Raw genomic sequence first — 25,477 nt, forward strand, 5'->3', positions numbered from 1 at the left:
ATCACCATCACCATCACATGCTATACGTCACAATGTAACGAACTTCTCTGCTGTAGTGAAGTAAACTCAGACGACCAGTGCCAGTCCTGCAGTATCGAATGACACGAATACGGGATGATAAATCTGGTCGGTAGAGGATACGGTGACCAACCACACCTCTATCCTGCCCGCCGCTGCCACAAGGTAGTACATCTCAACCAGAAAGTCGCACACACTCAGGACTTCGCCTCGCATCAGAGTACTATAGCGCATTCCAAAGCATCTCTCATCCACAGCCAGGTGACCGAGGAGTTAGGAAACCTGTTTGCAAAAAGTGGATGGTAATTGCAACGAATCGGGGTTCTCTGGCAGCCTCATGCGGCGCGCCTCATCTCGCCCAGAATGTAAACAGTCTCGCTCGGCGCTCAGCAGTGTGCGGTGGTGCGCGTGAAGCTGCGCAAGTCATTCGCTGTAAAATCGTACCTTCCTTCTAATCATGTTTTGGGAATGTTGTGCTGTGCTGTCGGTGCTGCGAAGTGGTGTTGTGTTGCGCTATACTGTCCTGCTTCTTTCGTGTTGGTTCTAACTGTATTTACAAGATCGAACGGTGAATGAATATACCTGTTGATATGTTGGTATTGAAACAAGAGAAAAAAGTGCCATTTAAGGAGCGACGACACAGGTGGAAGTTTTTCTTTAAATGTAAACAGCACAGGGCATGGACTCGCTCACCCTGTATTGAGAGAGAGAGAGAGAGAGAGAGAGAGAGAGAGAGAGAGAGAGAGAGAGAGAGAGAGAGAGAGAGTACGAGAGACACGCAAACATCAACAGTAAATGAAGGGAGTGGATAGAACCTGCGTACTCTTAAAAAAAAAAACGACCTGAAACACACGCACACACACACACACACACACACACACACACACACACACACACACACACACACACACACCGCGTAGTGTAGTGGTTAGCACGCTCGACTCACACTCGAGAGGGTCCGGGTTCGAGTTCCGGAGGTGGCGAGGCAAATGGGCAAGCCTCTTAATGTGTGGCCCCTGTTCACCTAGCAGTGAATAGGAACGAGATGTAACTCGAGGGGTTGTGGCCTCGCTTTCCCGGTGTGTGGAGTGTGTTGTGGTCTCAGTCCTACCCGAAGATCGGTCTATGAGCTCTGAGCTCGCTCCGTAATGGGGAAGACTGGCTGGGTGACCAGCAGGCGACCAAGGTGAATTACACACACACACACACACACACACACACACACACACACACACACACACACACAGGAAATTAAAAACCTATTGAAACATAACAATTGAGACATAGTACGAAAGAACTCCGGCACGTTACAACAGGTATACAGATTTCACCGCCAGGTAAAAGCGAGAGTGAAAGGTACCGTGGTATTTAGGACTGGTAGTGATAATTATGGCGGCACAAAGGGCGAGGTGTGCAACGAGAAGAGTTCAAGGGTGTACAGACCACTATGTTTTCACGTGGCAATGCACTGTGCTGTCTGAAGGGCACGGAAGAGATAGAGTAATAGATAGATAGATAGAAATATAGACAGATACATAGAAAGAGACAGATATATAGATAGATAGATAGATAGATAAAGAGAGAGAGAGAGAGAGAGAGAGAGAGAGAGAGAGAGAGAGAGAGAGAAAGGAAAGATTCATAGGATACATTCACTTACTTGGCGGAGAGGAAGGGAAGGTGAAAGGGAGAGAAAGAATGAGAGAGAGAGAGATGAACTGGAGTGTGGTGTGGTGTGTGTCAGAGAGAGAGAGAGAGAGAGAGAGAGAGAGAGAGAGTGTGTGTGTGTGTGTGTGTGTGTGTGTGTGTGTGTGTGTGTGTGTGTGTGTGTGTGTGAATGAGAGAGTAGTGAAAGTGTCTTAGAACAATTAAAATGTCTAGCGTAAAAAAGAGAGGATCCTTGTGTGTGTGTGTGTGTGTGTGTGTGTGTGTGTGCAGTGTTCATAATGAGAGCAGCAGGACTGAGTGAGGTGGATCGGAGCTGGGTAGAGGGCGCGCCGCGGGTATGAAATATGATGTTTTGCATGAATATACGCGAATGTTACGGAGGGCGGCGGCTTTGCTTTACTTGTCTGCGTAAGTTGTGTGTGTGTGTGTAATTCACTGTTTGATCTGCTGCAGTCTCTGACGAGACAGCCAGACGTTACCCTACGGAACGAGCTCAGAGCTCATTATTTCCGATCTTCGGATAGGCCTGAGACCAGGCACACACCACACACCGGGACAACAATGTCACAACTCCTCGATTTACATCCCGTACCTACTCACTGCTAGGTGAACAGGGGCTACACGTGAAAGGAGACACACCCAAATATCTCCACCCGGCCGGGGAATCGAACCCCGGCCCTCTGGCTTGTGAAGCCAGCGCTCTAACCACTGAGCTACCGGGCCGTGTGTGTGTGTGTGTGTGTGTGTGTGTGTGTGTGTGTGTGTGTGTGTGTGCGTGTGTGCTTCACGATACACGCACAACCTTTCCCAGACATGCGGTTCTTCATTAGTATAATTCTCTTAGCCAGCGGTTATCGGTATATTTTCTTAAGCATGTCTGGTAGTATACTTAACGGACATTCTCTCTCTCTCTCTCTCTCTCTCTCTCTCTCTCTCTCTCTCTCTCTCTCTCTCTCTCTCTCTCTCTCTCTCTCTCTCTTCCTGTACCCTCCCCCTTCCTTCTATTCTACTCCTCCCTGTCTCCCTCCCTCCCTTCCTGCCTCCCCTCTTTCTATTACACCACCTACCCCTTCCCTTCCTGCCCCTTATCCCTTCCTCTATCTCCTTCTATTATCACCTGCTTCTTCCCTGTTGCTCATTCGCTTCTCCCTTCACAGACTCACGCGGTATGAAAGAGAAGGGATAGGAAGGGAAGGGAAGGGAAGGGAAAGGAAGGGCTGGGATAGGAGTGAAGGTGCTTATGTCATTCTTAGATCTGTGCTTCGTGTCTTACATTGAGCTGAGAGGTTTCGTATCATATCGGTCAAAAAATCTGATAGTCTCGTGATGTCTCTATTGGAAAAAATGTTTAGTTTAATTAATATTCGTTTTTACCTTTATGTTTGTACGCCATTTTTCACTTTTTCTTTCTCTCTCTCTCTCTCTCTCTCTCTCTCTCTCTCTCTCTCTCTCCCCTGACCTCTATTTACCATACCACAACCCTACATCTTTATCAATGAAAGGCGGTGTTGATAGTGCCCGCAGCAGCAGCAGCAGCCCACCACGGGAAGAAACCAGTTAGCGGTGGCAAAGGTTACTGTTGGCTTCGGTTACTGCTGGCTTAATGGGGCACGGAGGCTTGGCTATAGGGGCTTAGTGATAGCTTACCCCTTCAGTACCACGACGCGTTTTCGTATTCCTTCTGTTTACTATTTGGCGATTTTACACAACTTCAGATACTTATGTGGGGATATTAAAATAATGAAGACTCTGGCCATTAATCCTCTGATCTTTATAGACCCTTCCTAATGTATATAAAATCGTCTAATCACACCCTAAACTCATGGTGAAACTGCGTCTCAGTACTGAAGAGGTTAAGAGACGAGGCTTCTATCCAGGGTGAAAAAAAGTACAGTGGCTTTTATGGGTCTTAGAGGATAGCTTAGTGTGTTATCTGGTGTAGTATGAGGGTGGCTTGTATTGGAAGATAATGCATACACGGTTAAGTACGTCCTCCTATACATAGGCTACATACATACATACGCACACACAAGGTACTGAAAATAATCTCCATCTTACTGATAACATCATCTCGCTCCACAGATAACACCTACTGGCTGGCTGGTTGGGGGTGAGGAGGTGGAGATGGGTAGGGCACGGAGGTGGGGTGTGTGGGTGTGCGGGGGTGGGTAGTGGTTCGGGCTGCTAGCGGTGTGTGGCTGGCAATCAGTAGGTCCCCGGTAGGTGTTAAGAGAGGATCACGTCGAGCCATCCGTCCATCCCATTCACCATGCCTCCCCTCGGTAAGACACAGCGGGCGTGATAGCAGTCTCTGGGTATTGATAAAGGCGACTTTTAGAGGAAGAAATCCAAGGGAAACTAAAGAAAGGGAAGGGAGTTGGGCATTACTTCATTATGTTTATGAGGGAAAGTAAGAGGAATGGAAGTAGAAGGAAAGACAGAGGGGACTGAATAAAGGAAAGGCAGATAAACATTACCCGTATTTGTCAGTGAAAAGGAAAGCTAGAGGAGCGAAAAACAAAAGGAAGGAGAGAAATGAGAGGGAAAAAGAACTAGACATTATGTACTTGTGGTTGTTTGTGAAAGAAAGCAAGAAGGAACGAAAGAAAGAAAAGAGATAAAAAGAAAATTAGACATTGCTTTTTTCTTATTCTTATTTTTCGTTTTCTATTGCTGTTGTTGATAAATTGGGTGTTTATCTCGTTTTTTCGTTTCTTTTGTTTGGTGACGAGAGGCGCGTCGTTAATATTTCGCATGGTGACTTCTTCTGTTAATCGTGTTGTGGTGTTTCTTTGCCTGATTTTATGGTGAATATTTCTTTACTTCCTTTTCTTTGCTTTTCCTTGTCTGTCTTTCCCTACCACTTTATCTTAATATTTGTTCACATCCATATACCTGCGTAACTCTGTCAAACAAACACACACACACACACACACACACACACACACACACACACACACACGCCCGGTAGCTCAAGTGGTTAGAGCGCTGGCTTCACAAGCCAGAGGACCGGGGTTCGATTCCCCGGCCGGGTGGAGATATTTGGGTGTGTCTCCTTTCACGTGTAGCCCCTGTTCACCTAGCAGTGAGCAGGTACGGGATGTAAATCGAGGAGTTGTGACCTTGTTGTCCCGGTGTGTGGTGTGTGCCTGGTCTCAGGCCTATCCGAAGATCGGAAACAATGAGCTCTGAGGTCGTTCCGTAGGGTAACGTCTGGCTGTCTCGTCAGAGACTGCAGCAGATCAAACAGTGAAACACACACTCTCGCAGCATAAACAGCACAGCACGGCATTAGATAGATATACCAGACGAAGAAATCGCTTTGAAAAAATATTCAAAATATTACTAATTCTTTACCATAACAAAGCAGTGAACATAAACACAGCGTCTTCAAGTAATAAGCAAAGGACAGTGACTCACGGTTGACATTGAGTATGAAACTGATAAGTGAAATGAAGATAAACAGAAAGAGATACACCATGAAATCAGTGCTGTGCCGCGAATGAGTGAATGAGTGAGTGAGTGAAACGAGGAACTATGCATCGCTCTGCCAGGCCGCTGCGGGAGGATCTGGATGATCTCGAGGATAAGAGCTGGAAGAGGAAGTCCTATGCTTTGGCCCAGCACAATGCCCTCCCCATCCCTATGCCCCATCCTGTCTATCCCCCACCAATTGCATGTCCCCCTCCTGCAGTGGTGATCAGACCCTCCAGGCTCCGCTCAAGGCCTCCCGGCGCTGGATACAGACACCCGGCGAGTTATCATCCGGCGATCAGCCAGAATTATTACCAAAGACCACCGCCACCAAATCGCCTCCCGACACTCTCCGAGACCAACCCAGGAACTCCAAACCAGCCTCTACCTCTCCGGAAAGCGCCGCCACCTCCTTTTCGTGAAGATCCCCACACAGAGACTTACCCTCTAGAATATGGCGGTGTTCCTTCCTCCCAACCTGAGCTTAGCACCTTCAGAGCCCCGCCACCAGCAAGGCCCGTCATCCAACCTGCCTCACAACAACGACATGATATGCATGCCTTGCCATCCAGACCCCCTGATATCGACTCATCCGCAAGATCTTCCAACATCCCGGTCCCAGTGGCAAGGTCTAGTCACATCCCTACCCCATCCTTCAGGCCTTCCAATATTCCTCAGCCGCAGAGTCGCATTGAAGCCGTCACCACCCCGCCTTCAAGACCCTCCATGATTCCAGAACGTGATGCACCAATATATGATACTGTCCAGCCCACATTTAGCACCTTCGCTCCTCCTCTTCCTCCTTCTCCTCCAGTTGACTCTATACTACCACCACCACCTACTAATACATTGCTTCTTCCTCAGCACATACTTCAGTCTTCCCCATCATCCCCACTTAAACGTAAAATTTCCCCTTCTCTCCCCAGCCCCACGTATCTTTTCCCGCAGCACAAACTCCACACCTCTCCATCACCACCTCCACCTGTACGGAAAATGCCTCCGTCTACCCCAGTTAAACCTCCTACATTACCAGAACCTACACTACCACCACCACCACCACCCATTACCACACTCCCTCCACCTCAGCAGACACAAAGCTCCCATTCAACACCACCACCTGTACAGAAAACTCCCCCAGCAGTGCCCATTAAACCCCCTTCACTACCAGAACCTATGCGAACTCCACCGCCACCACCACACACCACCCCACTTCCACCTCAGCCCACACTTCACTTTCCTACATCATCTCCACCAGTTGTACACAAAACGCCCCCAACACTGCCCATTAAACCACCATCTACATCACCACAAATACAACCAAAGGAACCTAGAACCGACAAGCCTCTGCCTTCACCACCGTCGCCAGCACAGAAGCTCCCTCATAACAAAAAGGTGCCAGTGCCTCCGCGACCTAAAGAGGCTCCCCCAGGTATACCAGCATCCCCAGCTAAGATGCCTGAAGTCACACCAGAGACCCAGGATCGAAAAAAGCTGCTTCCAGGTGCAGAGTCAGATACTACGCCACCTAAGGCTCCTGAAATGCATCCTCAGTGTTTGCACAAGCCAGTCATTCCTTCAAAACCAGCAAGTCACATTCTCCAGGCAGATGATGATGGCCTTGCCTCCACACCAGCCAGTTCCGCATCGGAACCAGGCGAGGAGCAAGATACGTCAAGAATACCTGCTGTCTCTCCCGACGAATCACTTGGGGAGGATTCTAAAAAGTTACAGCCTGTCGGGAGCACCTCTAATCTAAATTACTCTCCTGTGAAACCTAAGCCAATTTCTATGCAACCCGATTCCCTTCCTGAGGATTCTAGACCTACGCGTCAAGTTTCCAGGGTGCCAGAGTCCCCTAAGACTGAATCCAGTTCCACCACATCACCTACAGAGCTCAACTCCCCACACGAGGACTCAAGTTCCGCGCCTCAGGTTTCCAAGGTTTCTGACCAACATGAGACCGAGTCTAGTGAGTCCATTTCCAATACATCATCCACAGAGGATTCAAGTTCTGCGCCTCAGGTTTCTAAGGTGCCTGAGACTCTTACGGCAGAATCCAGTCCCATGACATCGCCTCTGTCAGACAAGACAAACCCGCAGTCCGTTACTCGGGCGCCACAACACCTCCCACTAACGCCCTCATCTCAGAGCCGCTCCTCCTCCGTCGCGTCCATCGGCTGCCTACGCACCCCTCCATCCATCCGAGCAGCGCCCTCGTGGCAGCCCATATTCCTCCCGGCGCCCCTCACAAGGAGATCCACTTCAGCGTCGAATTCTGAGAGCTCCCTGTCACCTCGTTCCTCCAACGCCACGCCCCGCCCCATCATACCGCCTGACGAGTGCCAAAACATCCTACCAACCCCGCCATCCTCCCCCTCCCAGACACGTGTCGACAATGTCACCCCAGCGTCTTCCATCTCGTCGTTGCCTCACGGTAAGTGGAGTTTATTGAATTGTGACACTGGGCACTACAACTCAGGACTCAGTTACGGAGATCGATTAATCACTTGGTGCATTTTTTTATCTTTGCATTCCTGCGGTCCGTGAGTGATCGATAGGAGTAAAAATCGGAGTCTTAGGTACACTTGTGTGAGGGGAATCCTTCAGCTTGTTTTGTGACCTTTCTCTCACTGAATTATTGACGTTAACATTTTTTAATGTTATTGCGTATAATTTTATAAGGTAAGGTGAAATGAAAGAAAAACTATAAGGAGAGTGACGATTTTTCAATGAGGAAGAAGAGGATGAGACACTGTAGAAGAAAGAGGTGAAGGAGGAGGAGGAAAAGAAGGAAGAAAATGAAATCAAAACGGGCTAATGTAATAAAAAGAAAAAGACTAGATAATTTTCATATAACAATATGCAATTTTAACCTCTCATTTATCCACCAACACACACACACACACACACACACACACACACACACACACACACACACACACACACACACACCCGGTAGCTCAGTGGTTAGAGCGCTGGCTTCACAAGCCAGAGGACCGGGGTTCGATTCCCCGGCCGGGTGGAGATATTTGGGTGTGTCTCCTTTCACGTGTAGCCCCTGTTCACCTAGCAGTGACTAGGTACGGAATGTAAATCGAGGAGTTGTGACCTTGTTGTCCCGGTGTGTGGTGTGTGCCTGGTCTCAGGCCTATCCGGAGATCGGAAATAATGAGCTCTGAGCTCGCTCCGTAGGGTAACGTCTGGCTGTCTCGTCAGAGACTGCAGCAGATCAAACAGTGAAACAGTGAAACACACACACACATCTGATTAAGAATTCCTCGAACGATCATATACCAACGAACTTCACTTCACTTCATCATCAGCAGCAGAATCAATGGTATTTAAAAGTGATTATTGAAAGTGCTGACGCTGTGTGTGTGTGTGTGTGTGTGTGTGTGTGTGTGTGTGTGTGTGTGTGTGTGTGTGTGTGTGTGTGTGTGTGTGTGTGTGCGTGTGTGTGTGTGTGTGTGTGTGTGTGAGAGAGGAGTGACGTAGGGCAGTTCACAATACCCGGAAACTCACAGCGTCATCAATTGGGGGGATGGTACTCGACAGGATCCATCACGACAAACAGAAAAGAAGTGGTTATTTTCTTTCATTGGAAGGTGTTACTTCAAGGATTGGAGATGCGTTCAAGAGGGAAGGTCAATGAGGGCGATAAGGAGCAAGGAAAGGAGCCCAGCAGAAAAGGAAGAAAGCGAAAGAGAAAGAGAAACTCGGCCATACTCCGCAAAGAGATAAAGAAGAAGGTAAGGATTGAATAGGAACAAATAACGGACCAGAATGAGACAGAAGAAAACACGACGAAAGTTCAACAACCCCTATATTTCTCGCAGTGTTCGCAAAATGATCAATTCATCGTAGCACAGAACCGCAGCCCAGAGTGTAGTATTCCTGCATGGAGCGAACTCTATTCCCATGACCCTGAACGTGTGCCTGTCCTTGTGTGAGCCATGAACAGTGTGTGGTGTCTTGTTGATGCTCAGAAGAGGAGTATAGGAGACACTAATGACGTGATATTAACTCGATCGTATGACAACTATATAAGGAAGGAGAGAGAGAGAGAGAGAGAGAGAGAGAGAGAGAGAGAGAGAGAGAGAGAGAGAGAGAGAGAGAGAGATGGCAAAGACACACAAACATGATAACTGAGACAAATGTTCACGCAGCGTTTCAGTAACATTCGCAAAAACTCTCACGCTGCTCTGACAAGTGGAAACGTCAACATCCGGCCGATTAGCAGTGTAGTATCAGGTTTCCTCGCACCACCCCCATAAACGTAGCAGACGAGACCTGCACCACTCAAGAGTCAAGACACTCCCCACTCTCCCTCTCCTTATGCCACGCCAACCCTAGTCTGACGTCACAGTCCCAGAAAGGCGAGAGGCGCAGTATACGCAAGGACTTCATGGTTCATACGCACCCTGTTGGCACTTGAGAGAGGACTGATGTCTCCTGTACGTTATGGCGAGACACTCCCTGAGGTCCTTACCGCCTGTCCACCGCTCACGAAGTGGAGGGACTGCCTGCGTTACTTACCATACTTTGAATGCTCCGGGTGAGTTAAGCTGGCTGGTGGGTGGCGTGAAAAGACGTGTGTACAATGCTTAAGCTTAAGAAGAAGAATGAAATGATCTCGTAACTCGTGCTTCTAAAGTAGTGTATTTTATCCTGTTTTTACAATGACAGTAAGTGTTCATAACCAACGAGGAGAGAAGTATAGTGTGTATTGAGGTTATCTTGATTGATTTCTAATAACGTCTGATGATCGCACCACAGACAGACATGGCGATACTACGATGTTATTTGAAGTATTTAAACAAAAAACTAGTGTGGTTTCAAGTGTTTATATAAATGTTAGGATGTTATTTGTAGCATTTCCACGAGAGACGTAAGCTTATTACATTTTGGCTTCTTTTTTTTTATCAGCAACAAATGACATGCTGAAATTGTACCTCGGTTTAACACGGCTCTTCGCATGGAAAAAGGGAAATTTAGAAGTTGTATGATTCCACTGAATTTTGATCAATATAACATTTCTGTATCCTTTGGAAATAGTCGTAATGAGCGTTCATAGCGTTTTGGTAGATGAATTTTAGTTGTTCGCCTCACCATGAAACGTTTTTTATGATTTTAGTGACAGTTTGATAAAGGTTCTACATCTCCAATGTGAGGAATGCCTATAAAAACACGGAGAATCATCTCTGGTTTAGAGATTGAAAACTAATTCAAATGTGAGCTTGCAGCCATTCAATAGATACAGTTTGTCAGCCTCATCTCACGGTGTTTTCACATTTCTAGTTTAAAAAATATTTTACATCTTCAATGGAAAAAGAAATCAGCGAAAACCAGGAAAATAATTTTGTGGTAATGAAAACTAGATTTGACGAATGCTCGCAGCTTACTTCTTATATTTCAGGTTTCCTGGCACAGAATGTTTTCATAATTCCATAAAAGTTAAGATTCTACATCTACAGAGGAAAAAAATGTCAATGAAAATCCTGAAAACAATATTTGTGCCTTAAAAAATTAAACATGATGGAGACTCGCGGTTTCCCTATATTTCCATCTCATCTGGTTCATCGTACGCAGGCTGACAGCAACATACATCCGATGTAGCAAGTGCACACGCAGCCTCACGACCAGCCCAGGAAGCACAGGTCAGGTTCTCGCCAGGCATCACCTTACCACGCCACACTCGAGTCATACTTAGGTTTACATGAAAAAAGCGTCACTTGAGCCTTTAAGGAGTCATCAGATAACCATCAACGACCGCCTGCCCACCTCATGCTTACCTCACTCCGCTCCTCTCCTCTTCCCCTACACCACCACCCATGCTGCTTTTTTTCTCTCTCTTTCTCTGTCAGTCTTAATATCATCGTTGTTCACTTTCTGAATCTTCGATACTTCACACTTATCTTGATATTTTGTTTTTATAATTCCATTTACAAAAAGTGGAAAAAAATACTTCAAAAAGAATGAATAAAACAACAAGACAGTGTGTGTGTGTGTGTGTGTGTGTGTGTGTGTAATTCACTGTTTGATCTGCTGCAGTCTCTGACGAGACAGCCAGACGTTACCCTACGGAACGAGCTCAGAGCTCATTATTTCCGATCTTGGGATAGGTCTGAGACCAGGCACACACCACACACCGGGACAACAAGGTCACAACTCCTCGATTTACATCCCATACCTACTCACTGCTAGGTGAACAGGGGCTACACGTGAAAGGAGACACACCTAAATATCTCCACCCGGCCGGTGAATCGAACCCCGGTCATCTGGCTTGTGAAGCCAGCGCTCTAACCACTGAGCTACCGGGCCGTGTGTGTGTGTGTGTGTGTGTGTGTGTGTGTGTGTACAGGATGGATCATCATATGGGATAGAAAAAGCATCATGAGAACTGAATTGAATTGTTTAGGCAGGACTGAATGAAAGGAAAGGAGAAGAGAAGTGGTATGTATCCAGCGATCAAAGAGAACAAAGCGCTCCATTACACACGTGAACTCGGAGTGTGCACTGTATGAGTGAACGCAAAGTATAAATTGGGTGTAGGTACGCACTAAAAGATGAAAGAAGTGGTAAAGAAGTGAATTCGCCTTTAAGCGAGTGAAAATGCACATTGATGAGTAAGAAGCATGCAGGAAAAGAGACAGGAAAGCCTAAAGTAACAGTTACTGTTGTGAAAGACATGAAAATGACGTATTAAGCTTAAAAGCTGTCAAAAGTAATAGATTGATAAGTAGATAAGGAATTAGATAGGTAATTGGCTTTTGAGATATAAGGGAGAACACGAAAATGACATTTACACTTTATCATATAGAAGATGTAATAGATTGATAAGTAAATACAGAAATTCTATAAGGGAATAAAGGTCGCAATCTTAGACAATGGAAAATCTGCTTGCTAAAATTCGTTCCACGTAATCATTCTTCGACATTCGTGTTATAAGAGAGGACAAGAAAATGTTCTGAAATTTTTAAGTTGATCAATGTGAACTGGGTAAGCAGATTGTACAGTAGATAAGGAAATAATAATTGTCATTTTGGGAGAGTTGTTTGCAGGTAAGAATAAGCTTACCCCATTATTACCGATCGACATTGGTGGCATAGAAGAAGAGAACCTTGCGCGCTCAGAGAATTAATTAATGATAAGATAAGAGATAACGATTAATATCGATGAATGCATGACTCAAGAGAAGTGTTTATTCACGGGACCCAATCACTGAACGGCTCCAGCAACAGAGAAGTTAAAAGTTGAGACACCGTGAAACATAAATTGAAAGTGAGAAGTGGAAACTAAATACAAAATAATGAATAAGAAAAAACAGCTATGTGACGGAATCTACATAATATATAGAAAACTGTGAGCTGAAATAAAAAAAAAGGAAAAGAAAAAGAAATGAATGTGAAAAAGAAATAGGCGGCGAAATAACTATGTGAGTTTGCGTAAGGTGATATCAAGATGAGAGACAACAAAAAGAGACGCGATGTAAGAAAAAAATAATAAAATATGTACGTGACGATATCCGTATGTAGAAGGTGGTGAGCTGACAAGGAGAAATTGTTTATGAAAACATCAAAATCTGAAAAATGAAGCGCTTCAGAATAAGGGCCATTGGCTTGGTCATGAACGAAATTGTTGTTCTTGAGCTGTTCCTTGTTTTTGTTCTGGAGTTATGCCGGCGGTCGTCTCGGACATCAAGCCTTGATTTAATCATTTTCATATTATCACAAAGTAGCATTCTATTTCCTTAGGGCTAATACATATTCAAAATGTATTAGTATGTAATTTGCTTTCCAGTTATACTGTAAAAATGCGAAATGAAAAGCTAAACATTTTTCCTGTTATCATTATCATTATCATTATTAATATTATCATTATTAATATTATTATAATATCATTATTATTATTATTACTATTACTATTATTATTATTATTATTATTATTATTATTATAATAATAATATCAATATAAAGTAAAAAGTAAAATTCTACGGAAGGAAAGTAATCGCATTCACAAACACGGCACAAGAAATACACTTCTGTTGCAACAGCTGCGAACAGTTGTGCCACAAAGAGTTATAATTAATGAAAAGTCTTAGTATACGTCAGCTACATGATATGTATCGAACAAAATAGAAAATATAATATATTTGCCCTTCAACGAATGTGGAGCGTTCATGCATATAGAATTGAGTGTGTGTGTGTGTGTGTGTGTGTGTGTGTGTGTGTGTGTGTGTGTGTACATTAATATGAAAATGAAAGCAGGTTCCTTTATGACATATGGTAAATTAATATATATATATATATATATATATATATATATATATATATATATATATATATATATATATATATATATATATATATATATATATATATATATATATATATATATATATATATATATATATATATATATATATATATATATATATATATATATATATATATATATATATATATATATATATATATATACTATACATACACACACACACACACACACACACACACACACACACACACACACACACACACACACACACACACTTAAATGTTGAGGCTAATTTACCATATATCATAAAGGAACCTGCTTTCATATTCATATTAATGCTTTGACACTGAGCAAACCCCTAAGTTTTGCTAGCACGACGAAATATCATGGTCTTCTTTTGTATAGTGGAAAGAGAGATAGATAGATAGATAGATGCCGCCGTGGCACAGTGGAACCAGGCATGCTTTGGGGTCCGACGGGTCTCCAAGCGCACGGGTTCCAATCCTGTCCACGGTCCGAGTGTAGGTAGGGCTTGCTCACTCGGGCAAGGGTTTCCTAGCGGGTGGGCTTTGAGATAGGAAGTACCACGAAAAGTACCCCCTTTAGCCCATAAATTCCTGTGAAAAGCCCACAACGTATAGATAAAAAAAGATAGATAAATAGATAGATAGATAGATAGATAGAGAGAGAGAGAGAGAGAGAGAGAGAGAGAGAGAGAGAGAGAGAGAGAGAGAGAGAGCATCATCATTAGCAACAGTACCCTGAATCTGTCTTTCTGTACCAGTGGTCTCAGGATGCATCTGGGGAATGTTAGGGACGAGCAAGGTCGACTGCCCAGACAACACAACACACTGTGCCGCCGCAAGCTAGGGCGTGATGACCTCTAACTTCACTCTCCCTGGCCACTTCTCTGGCACTCTGGCCTAGTAGTATAGCTGCAACAACCTGTTTAGAGCACGTGTATCACCGGTACCATTGTAGGCGTCTTATCATATATATATATATATATATATATATATATATATATATATATATATATATATATATATATATATATGTATATATATATATATATATATATATATATATATATATATATATATATATATATATATATATATATATATATATATATATATATATATATATATATATATATATATATATATATATATATATATATATATATATATATATATATATATATATATATATATATATATATATATATATATATATATATATATATATATATATATATATATATATATATATATATATATATATATATATATATATATATATATATATATATATATATATATATATATATATATATATATATATATATATATATATATATATATATATATATATATATATATATATATATGATAGACAAGTTTCTCGAAACCTCCCTCTTGAAAAAGTTCAAGAAACTGGAAGTCCGAAATACAGGATCAGTCTAGGATTTGAATACTTTCCCAGAAAAGAGAATGAATGACAATACTTGCTAACTCTTTTCTCACAGAAGTGTACAGAACAGAGGTGAGAGAAAGTAGAAAGTCTTGTGTAGCGAGGCCGCAAAAAGGTAGTAAGCATGCAGTTAGCAATTTCAGATTAGCAAGAATAGTGATAGAAAATAACAAGAGATGCACCATCATGTCGATGATGATGAGGCTCAAGACATTCAGTTAGAGGAGAGGCGCTGATAAAACAAATCTTTTTGTTCCATCTTTTTTGGAAAAGTGGTATGAGCGGAATTAAATTCCCCCTATATGTGAAAAGTACACCATATTACACAGAGTAATAACATCCTTTACAGAATGAACATCTAGATGATGAGAAAAAATGTTGAGACGACTCAGAATGCCTTTCTTCACAGAAGCTGTTTTTAGTTAGCAATGAGGCGTGAAGGGTCCAGTTCAGATTATTAGTAAAGTATAGACCAAGGACGCTCAGTGGAGAAGAGGGACATATGTGGGTGTCAATTAAGAAGGGCTTATTATTTAGAAGTTTGTATGGAAGATGAGATGAAACATTGAAAAAAAAAAAAAATAGGTTTGTTCTGTCCAATCCAAAATTTAAAAGGGATCAGAAGTCAGGTGTTCTGTGTCTTACTCTCATGAGCTTTATACTCTCTCAAGGTTTGGAATCCTATGAAAAGAGAGAGTGGAATTACTTGCAATTTTCCATCATAAGCTAACTAATAGTGACTTGCATTAATCACCTTTTACTGTAAATGATTTCTTACTTCGATCTACATTTGGGGATAATTTTCTTAAGTATTACCTTTCAATATTTCATACCATCTGTGCGTTGCGTTTCTGTCGATTATGACGTTGTTGTGAAAATTTATTGATATTACGTATGTGGTATATTCGTTGCCACTACCCAAACCCTCCCAGTGACGGCTCGGAGGACGCACAGTGTGGTCGGCGAGGAGGAAGGAAGGTAATGAAACATCGAGGATGGAGCCAAAGGGTAATCGAGAGAGAGAGAGAGAGAGAGAGAGAGAGAGAGAGAGAGAGAGAGAGAGAGAGAGAGAGAGAGAGATTGATGACGATTATTTCTGCACTACTACTACTACTACTACTACTACTACTACTACTACTACTACTACTACTACTACTAATACTACTACTAATAATATTACTACTACTACTATTGCTACTACTACTACTACTACTGTTATTGCTTCTACCACTACTGCAATGGTAAAACAGAAGCAAAAACTTTCGGAGAGCACCTGGCATTCAATCTGTGCGGTAAACTTTCAGGTCATGGCCAAAGTCTTGCGGGCGAGGAGGAGGATATGCAGCACCAACCCGCCCCAGCAGAGGACGGCCCTGACACACCACGCTCCTCACCTCCCGACATGACGCTCCACAACGCAGAGAAAGCAGATATGCCTGTGGTCAACAATGTTTCACAGATGGAAGGCATAGCAGCCACTCCTTCCAAGCCTGTGCCTGCTACGGAAGCCTACCAAACCTACAAGACGAGATTCTGGATTCTGACAGTCTTTTCTTTCATCTGTTTCTTACAGGTAACCCAACAGCAACAGATTTGTTATTTACAATGTCGATACTTTATCTCATTGTTAAGTGAAGGAATAGGAAGAAAACGACATCCCATACTTATGAAAGAGACTTTATGTAGTGGTTTAGTGGTTAAGACCGGCTGGTAACACTGTATAAGTCTGCGGGAAGGTAGTAAAACATGGCGTGTGAGTTCCTTAGACTTTAACGCCCCTTCTGATACGTAATGCTCTCTAGTGACCTTGGGATGTTTATTCAAACTAATTTACCATTAATTCCTAGTCATTGCCTATGAATATATGCTCAATTTTAGTTATATACTTAGTAAATTTGTCAGTTGCTTCACCAGTCAGTCACTCAGTCATTGAGAGTAAGTGCGAGAAGTCAGGATGGAAGGATAAATCTTACATTCCTATAAGTAATATCTCCTTTTACTGCTCCCCTCTTACTTATCCTTTTTCTCTGTTTATCCCTCCTCCTCCTTCTCCTCCTCTTCTTCTTCTTCTTCTACTCCTTCTACTCCTTCTCCTCCTCAAATTTTTTCTCCTTCTCCTCCTCTTCTTCGTCTTCTTCTTCTTCTACTTCCCCATCCAGCTCAACCGTGTCCGCTTCAACAAACTCCTCCTCCTCCTTTTTGTCCTCTTCCTATTTCTTCTCTTTCTCTTATTCCTCCTTCTCTTCCTCCTTTTCTTTCTACTCCTCCTCTTCTTACTTCTCCTTTTCCTTATTATTCTTATCATTACCATTATTGTTATTATTATTATTATTATTATTATTATTATTATTATCATTATTATTATTGTTATTATTATTGTTGTTATTATTATTATTATTATCATCATCACCATTATCTTTATCTTTATTATTATAATTATCGTTATCATTATCTTTACTATTATAATAATAATAATAATAATAATAATATTATTATTATTATTATTATTATTATTATTATTATCATTATTATCATTATTGTTATCATTATCATTACTATTATCATTATTATTTTCATCATCAATATCATCTTTACTATCGTTATCGTAGTTATTGTCGTTATCGTCGTTGCTGTTGATGTTATTGTTGTTTTCATTATTATTAATATCATTATTATTATTATTATCATTATTATTATTATCATTATCATTATTGTTGTTATCATTATTATTGTTATTACTATTACCATTATGATTACCATTATTACTATTAGTCATTATTATTAGCATTGTAGTTATTATTATTATCATTATTATTATTGTTGTTGTTGTTGTTGTTGTTTCCTAACTCTACCCACCACCATCATCACCTTCACCACCGTAAGTCAAGTCTGCTGATGACATAATAGGTGACTACGAAATGTCAAAAATAAAGCCATATTTAAGAAAAGGTCATCAGATACGGTAAAGAGAACTGACATCACACACACACACACACACACACACACACACACACACACACACACACACACACACACACACACGAACATTGCATTATCTTCATCTCGTGCATTCACCAGAGCAACATATGAATTAGTAAGAAGCGTACTGGCGGTAGCAAAAACATCACATAGTCATTAATAAAGAAGCTATCAGTCTTATAAAACACGTAACAGTCCTATATAAAACATACCCACTTGCCATTCCCTATCCTATCTATCTTCATTTCTATCAATCTTTCCCTGTTTATGTCATACACTTTACCACATTTTACTTCATTATTTTCATATCCTATTATCCTCTATTCCTATATACCAACCTCTACTTCTATATTTCATCTATTATATCCACCTACCCTTTTCTATTTCCTCGTATCAGACATTTAATCATGTGCACACAGACATAGATACCATAAAAAGTGTTTAGGCAATGTAATATCAACGTGTTGCTATTATGCCCTCTGATCAAGACTTTTATTTCAGACCATCGTGTGGGGAACGTTCGGACCCATTGCTGAATCAGCTCAGGCAGCCTTCCCAAGTTGGGATGACTCCACCATAGCAGCTTTCCCGAACTGGGGGCCGATCATCGTAGTTGTCTTTATCATCCCCATGGTGTGGCTCTCGCAAAGACTAGGTACCCGTGATGTGTGTGTGTGTGTGTGTGTGTGTGTGTGTGTGTGTGTGTGTGTGTGTGTGTGTGTGTGTGTGTGTGTGTGTGTGCGTGCGTGCGTGCGTGCGTGTGTGCGTGGTACCTTCAAGCAGTGGGTGGGAGGAGTGGAGGGGTAACATGTTCTCGCGTGGGGCATAGTAGCTTACTCATTACTTAACTTCTCCTTTTCTCTCATAGGTTACTGCTTTTGCTACGCAATTGTTCTTCAGTTATCATTCTCGCCTTGATTGGAAGATTTCGTATCTCATAATCATCAACCTCGTTATGTAACTGTTTCATCAGTGACAAGAACCTTCCTTCTCTTAAAACCATTATCGCTGCTTTCTCACAATCAACTATGAATATGAAGAAGTTCTAGCGCTTTAAGCTGTTGAAATACACAACAAGTGTTCATGATACTTAGCAAAATGTGTCACATCTATGTATGCTTCAAGGAATAGACAGTGGGGGCTTCTTTCTGGGAATGCTCGTTACTGCCGTCTTGCAGCTGCTTTGCGCAATGTACAGAACTAGAACAATGACGGGAGCCGGCTCGTGTGACATTCAAGGGAAAGACGTAGTAACCAACACGAAATGACCTCCAAGAATAATGTAACATGAGGAGAACAGCAAATAAGATAAACAGTGGTGAAGACTCGTAACTGTTACACAGAGCTTAGGGGATTCGCTTGTTTACATTTCGAAACAACATTGTCTTAGGTTCGTTTACATGACAGCGCCTTTGTTTGGTAATAAAAACTTGAAACAAATGTACTCACATGCGTCCCTTTCTTGGCAGGTTTGCAGATAGCGATGATAGTGTGCGAGCTGTTCCTGACGTTGGGCACCATGATTCGCTGCTTCACTTCCAACGAAGCAGTATTCACCGTGTGAGTAACCCACACTTGCACTCTTTGGGAGAAAAACGCAAATATTACTCTTTGAAATTATGTCAGCTACATTAATATCACACTGAACAGTGAATGGTGTGTATCTTTTGAGTCGCTTGCAAAATTTTTGTAATCTACATAAACAATGCATGAAGATACAAAAACGTAAACAAAGAGACCATTATCGTGCTCATAGATCATCTTGTCACCTTTTCACCTTTCAACACTTAACACTGGATACCTGATTAAATAATAGCTAGAAATGTCGGGAGATAATAAACTAATTAATTATTACTCACAGGATGTGCCACGTCAGTTCCGTCCTGTTCGCCTTCGCCGCTTGCTTCACACTCTCACTGCCTGCCATGGTCGCTGCTACCTGGTTCCCGCCCAGTGAGCGGATTACTGCGACAGGTGAGCAAGCCTCTATTTCGTACATTGGCATTTACCTGTTGAACAGAAAGCCGTAACATTACTTCTATGTGATTTTTTTTTCCCAGTAATAGATAAGAAAATAAAATTGTTTAAGAATTCATAAAGAAGAAGGTTTCAAGACACGTATTCTCTGACTTTGGTTGACGCTTTTGTCTTTGTGTGGGCTGGTACCTCAGTTAGCCTTTTTTGTTGTTTTTTTGTCCTTGCCGATGCCCTTTCTACAAAAAAAAAAAAAAAAACTTACCACAATGCATTATCTTCTTCCTGCAGCGGTGGGGACTCTCATGTGCCAGCTTGGAGCCGCCGCCATGTACCTTGGTGCGCTGGTGGTGAGGTACCCGAGCAGCAAAGTGGTCTCTAGTGAAGAGAGAGAGGCCATACGCGGCGACATCATGGTGCTTATGTACATACGTGAGTCACATGTCACGCCACACTAGATTCAAACAACGATTTTAGTTGCTTACTTAGAACAAACTGCAAACTAATCCCAAAATCCAGTGAACAACCAAGATTGACGCACTTCTTTGGCCGTGCTCTCGGGGACTAAAGGTTGTATGTATCTGGCAATTAAGGATAAGGAACAGAGAATATCCTTGTTGGCAACCGACTCTATGAACTTGTCCGAACTCGTACGTGTGGAACGTTTAAGGATATTTCATTATTGTTTATGATACATAGAGCTAGCAATGGGAAATATCAATAAAAAATTCTAAGACAGTAAATGCCCATGAAGGATACATTATTAGTAGTTTTGGAGACAGTTCTTGACATTCCCAGAGTACAATGATACAACCTTGAATTCCGTTCTGTGACAACGACTAATCAAATTCCAAATAAAAACGTAACAATATCAAGACAAAATGCCAAGCTGCAAAAAACCACCAGGCCTACATGTGACAGTCCGCAAATCTATCCAGTTTCACCCGACATTCTCATCCATTGTTTAATCTTCTTTTACACTAACGATTAAATTATTATGCGCTGATCTTACCAAACCACCCACATGAACCACCCACAATCATCATGTGGGTCATTCAAGACTGCAAGGCAAGACCCCAGCCGAGAATCTGCCGTCAAACCTTTTCCTACTCTCTGGATTTGCAGATTTCGGCGCCGCATTGCTGTTGCTTCTGGCGGTGGCGATCTACTTCCCAGCGAAGCCCCCAACCCCGCCATCAGCATCTTCAGAGGAGGAAAGGATTGACTACTTCAAGGCTTTCAGGGTGATATTCAAGTAAGGAGAGAGAGAGAGAGAGAGAGAGAGAGAGAGAGAGAGAGAGAGAGAGAGAGAGAGAGAGAGAGAGAGAGAGAGAGAGAGAGAGAGAGAGAACATCATATCAGATTTCGATAAAAAGGACGAAATGTTCTAGTCTAGTACATATATGTTTAGTACTGTACATAAGCCATTGCTAATCAAGCTAGATAAACGGACGAAAAGAAAGCTAGTTGGATATAGATGTGTAGATAGATACAAACAAATACACACATTAATGAAATACTAAGAAAATATACATATATAGAAAAAAAACGTATGCATGTCAGTAAAGTGTTGACTATCTGCTTGTCTCGTCCTAGGAAGCTGCAGATGGCCATGGTTTTGATGGTGTTCGCCTTCTCCTTCGGCGTTCCTGTCGTCTGGATCGCCGTCCTCAACCTTTCCCTCAAAGACATCGGTATCAATCAGGTATAGCAAGATTCTAGCAGTCATATAGTACACTGCTAAACATGAAAATGCATTACATTTCTAATATATGAAGATGCACGTTTCCTCTGAATTACTATTAATAATTCACCGAAGCAGTGACTAATATGATTGCTTGAGCTGGAAAATAAGTAAATAATTCCTGACACGAAATCTATTAATCAGTAATCCACGCTTGTAATGTTGTAATCTTGCAGGATAAGGCCATGGGGGTAGCAGTGACCGCAGTGGTGTGCTCCAGCGTCACGGCTTTCATCGCGGCCAGGATCACAGATAAGGTGTACGGGCACCTCAAAGTGACCGTCATCACACTGCTTGCCATCTCCTCCGTATTCTTCCTTTGGTTCCTCCTACTGACCACCAAAGTCATTTACCCGACCCTTGGTGAGTGTTGCGATACAAACACGATCTGAGATTTAAAAAAAAAAACCCTCATACTTCAGGTGCATCGGTATAAATAGACACCAGGCTATCATTATTGGGTCTTGCATTTTGATGACATTGATTGATTGATTGATAACTTTATTGTTGTAACAGTGTATACAACCAGGGAAGAGGTGACAATGACCACGCTACTGAAACTACCTTATTCAACATTGGCAATTCGGGCCATCTTGAAACATATTGAAACTGTCTATCATAAGTTGAAATTATACTAAAATGCTGACTTTTCAAACAATAACACTATAAGTCACAATGTTTAAATCGATGGCAGCAAATGAAATGCCGTTGAACTAAACGGAATCATTTGACTCTAACCAAAGTACGAATATTTGTTGTCAGTGACAGATGACTGAAATGGACTCAGTAAACGGGTTATTAGCGCCAAGTCATTGGAGAACTTTAAGTAAAAGATTAGACAAGTTTATGGATTGCTGAAAATACGTCAATATGATCCATACGGGGACTGGCATGTATAGACGTGATGGCTTTTTACAACTTCCTTTCCTTGCGTCCTGTTGTGAATATGTTACTGAATGGAAGGCGTCATATATATTTAGTTATATATAGTGAGTGTTTAGTTTAGCCAAGTAGCTATTCATTCTATCCACACGTACCTCCTGCTCCAGGCCAGGTATATGTGGCGGTGGCTGGCGGCCTGGGATTCGAGTATGCTACGGTGCCGCTACTGGTAGAACTGGCGGTGGAGATCGGCTTCCCCATCCCTGAAAGCGTCACTGGGGCCACACTCACCTTCGTGTTCAACATTGTGTCTCTAGTCTTCCTGGGTCTCTTCCAGATCCCCAATGAAGGTACTATCATTGTACTATTCTACACTGTAACAACTACTGTTATATTATTGTAGGAATGAGATATTTTAAGAGAGAGAGAGAGAGAGAGAGAGAGAGAGAGAGAGAGAGAGAGAGAGAGAGAGAGAGAGAGAGAGAGAAAGAGCCTATTACATAGTAATAATAATAATAATATTTATAATAATAATAATTATTATTATTATAAAAATAACAATAAAATTATAATCATAATAATGAAAATGATAATAGTAATAACAATAATAGAAGTAGCAATAATAATAATAATAATAATAATAATAATAATAATAATAATAATAATAATAATAATAATAATATTAACAATATAATAACAATAATAATAATAATAATAATAATAATAATAATAATAATAATCACGATAATAATATCAGTAATAATAATAATAATGATAATAATAATAATAATAATAATAATAATAATGATAATATCTATAATAATAATAATAATAATAATAATGATAAAAATACTAATAATAATTAATAATAATAATAATAATAATAATAATAATAAAAATAGTAACAACACCAGTAATAATATTAATAAAAAAGTAAAAAAAAAAAATAATAATAGTAAAAATATCAACAACAACAATAACAATAATAATAATAATAATAATAATAATAATAATAATAATAATAATAATAATAACAATAATAATAATGATAGTAATAAGAATAATAAATAAAACAATACAAATGATAATGAAAATAATCCAATGTGAGAAACTTGAGGAGTTGTGTGAAGGTAGACCCGTCACAACTGATCATTTGTTATACTTATGGTGGGAATGATTCTGGAAGCTCACTCCTTCATTCATTCACAAGCAATTTTGCTAACTCTTGATGCAACAACACACTCATGAAGGATTCAATAGGAGTCCTCCTGACACACAGCTTTTCATGGCATTTTCCAGACCTGATTGTGGACATTCAAGATTTAAAAGATAATGAATTAATTAATCTGCAAAATCTTGATGATAATTGAGTGTTCCTCAGCAGGTCACTTGTGGGTGAGCTGTGTGCTGCTGGCCTGCGTCTCCCTCTCCATCATCCCACTGATCTTCGTCAAGGAGACCCACAAGAGATCTGACACTGACAGAAAGTTTATGTAGCAAATAAGGAAATAATAATGTTATTTTGTTTTAAGTATTACCATCGTTTTCATCCATAGTCATTGTGTGCCAGCGTGTGTGTGTGTATATTATATATATATATATATATATATATATATATATATATATATATATATATATATATATATATATATATATATATATATATATATATATATATATATATATATATATATATATATATATATATATATATATATATATATACACACACACACACACACACACGTCCGTATCATGTTTATATATATATATATATATATATATATATATATATATATATATATATATATATATATATATATATATATATATACACACACACGCACGCATATATATATATATATATATATATATATATATATATATATATATATATATATATATATATATATATATATATATATATATATATATATATATAAACACTATATATTGTACATAGATTCAATATTGTATCTATATATAATATTTAAGGATTCCACTATCATTATGCCTAGAATTTTCAATACCCAATTTACATTTATATCGTGAACGGCCTCTGTCTGTCTGTGTGCCTGAGGACTTTTGGTGCTATTCATCTCCTTGCCTTCCAGTTGAGTCTAGGTTAGAATGAGTTATAAAACATTCTTCAGATTAACTTTAGTGGCCAGCCACATTTATCAATAAAAAATTTAATTATAAAAGGTATGAAGTTTATCTATTAGATTAAAGTAAGTATGTGCTGAATATTATCTTTGCATAAGGAAGCTAAAGACAGGAGCATAAGATAGGATTCCACATGGCCTTGGCGGCATCTCTATTTCCTTGGTCTTTGAGCCTGAGGTGGATGACATCCCTTGTCCAACACAGAGGACACTGTGACATACAGGCTTTCATAGGTTGCCCAAGGTACCAATCTATTGACTAAATTGAAGGAGGGAAAGCTGGGTGAGCTATGTGCTGACTGCCCCAGTCCAGGTTTGAGCTGTTTCCTTTGAATCATTATCATAAGAGAGTGGAAAATTATTTCCTTGCAAACTAAGTACTCATACATTGCCAATATTTTCCTTTAATATGACTTTTTTATATTTATATCTATACAAGACAGTTGAAATATGCAGTATCAACATGTGCGAATAGCTAAGTTTAACTATGACCAAAGTAGACTTATACATCACGGAATATGCAATATTCATATTGAACATCATATCCTTATGTATCAGAGAGAGAAAGCTCTACAAACATGGCATCTACAGATCCAATGAATGTTCTTGGCAAATGAAACTGCTATTAGGTTTTATGTCTTCAATTTCCTGTGGCAGTTGGCAGAAAAGGCCCATACATTTATGAAAAGTTTAAGTTGTGATAATCCCATACGTTTTAACTTTAATTTTTCAGGTTTTGTTTAATGCTGGTTGGATAGGTATTTCATATTGTCTGTGCCTGTAAACTTTTCATGTTCATCAATAAACAAATATTTTCACTAAG

The 25,477-nt window shown here is 40.5% G+C and overlaps 1 protein-coding gene across 6 annotated transcripts; it reads left to right on the plus strand.

Annotated features, from left to right (window-relative positions):
- Window positions 1-372: 372 nt before the first annotated feature.
- On the plus strand, window positions 373-23,990 carry LOC123518053 (mucin-2-like). Of its 6 annotated transcripts, none has more exons than XM_045278606.1 (12): window positions 373-450; window positions 5,054-7,591; window positions 16,215-16,483; window positions 18,391-18,544; window positions 19,359-19,449; window positions 19,751-19,863; window positions 20,155-20,295; window positions 20,989-21,118; window positions 21,460-21,568; window positions 21,784-21,970; window positions 22,657-22,839; window positions 23,871-23,990. In XM_045278606.1, exons 2-12 carry the CDS (start codon window positions 5,221-5,223, stop codon window positions 23,984-23,986), a joined length of 3,864 nt encoding a protein of 1,287 aa, XP_045134541.1. In that variant the 5' UTR covers window positions 373-450; window positions 5,054-5,220; the 3' UTR covers window positions 23,987-23,990. The 6 variants fall into 6 exon arrangements, with proteins under 6 accessions (XP_045134541.1, XP_045134546.1, XP_045134543.1 ...); XM_045278611.1 differs by having other exon boundaries at window positions 23,874-23,990; XM_045278608.1 differs by having other exon boundaries at window positions 399-458.
- The last annotated feature ends 1,487 nt before the right edge of the window (window positions 23,991-25,477 follow it).

Source organism: Portunus trituberculatus, chromosome 43 (genome assembly GCF_017591435.1).
Source record: "Portunus trituberculatus isolate SZX2019 chromosome 43, ASM1759143v1, whole genome shotgun sequence".
NCBI lineage: Eukaryota > Metazoa > Arthropoda > Malacostraca > Decapoda > Portunidae > Portunus > Portunus trituberculatus.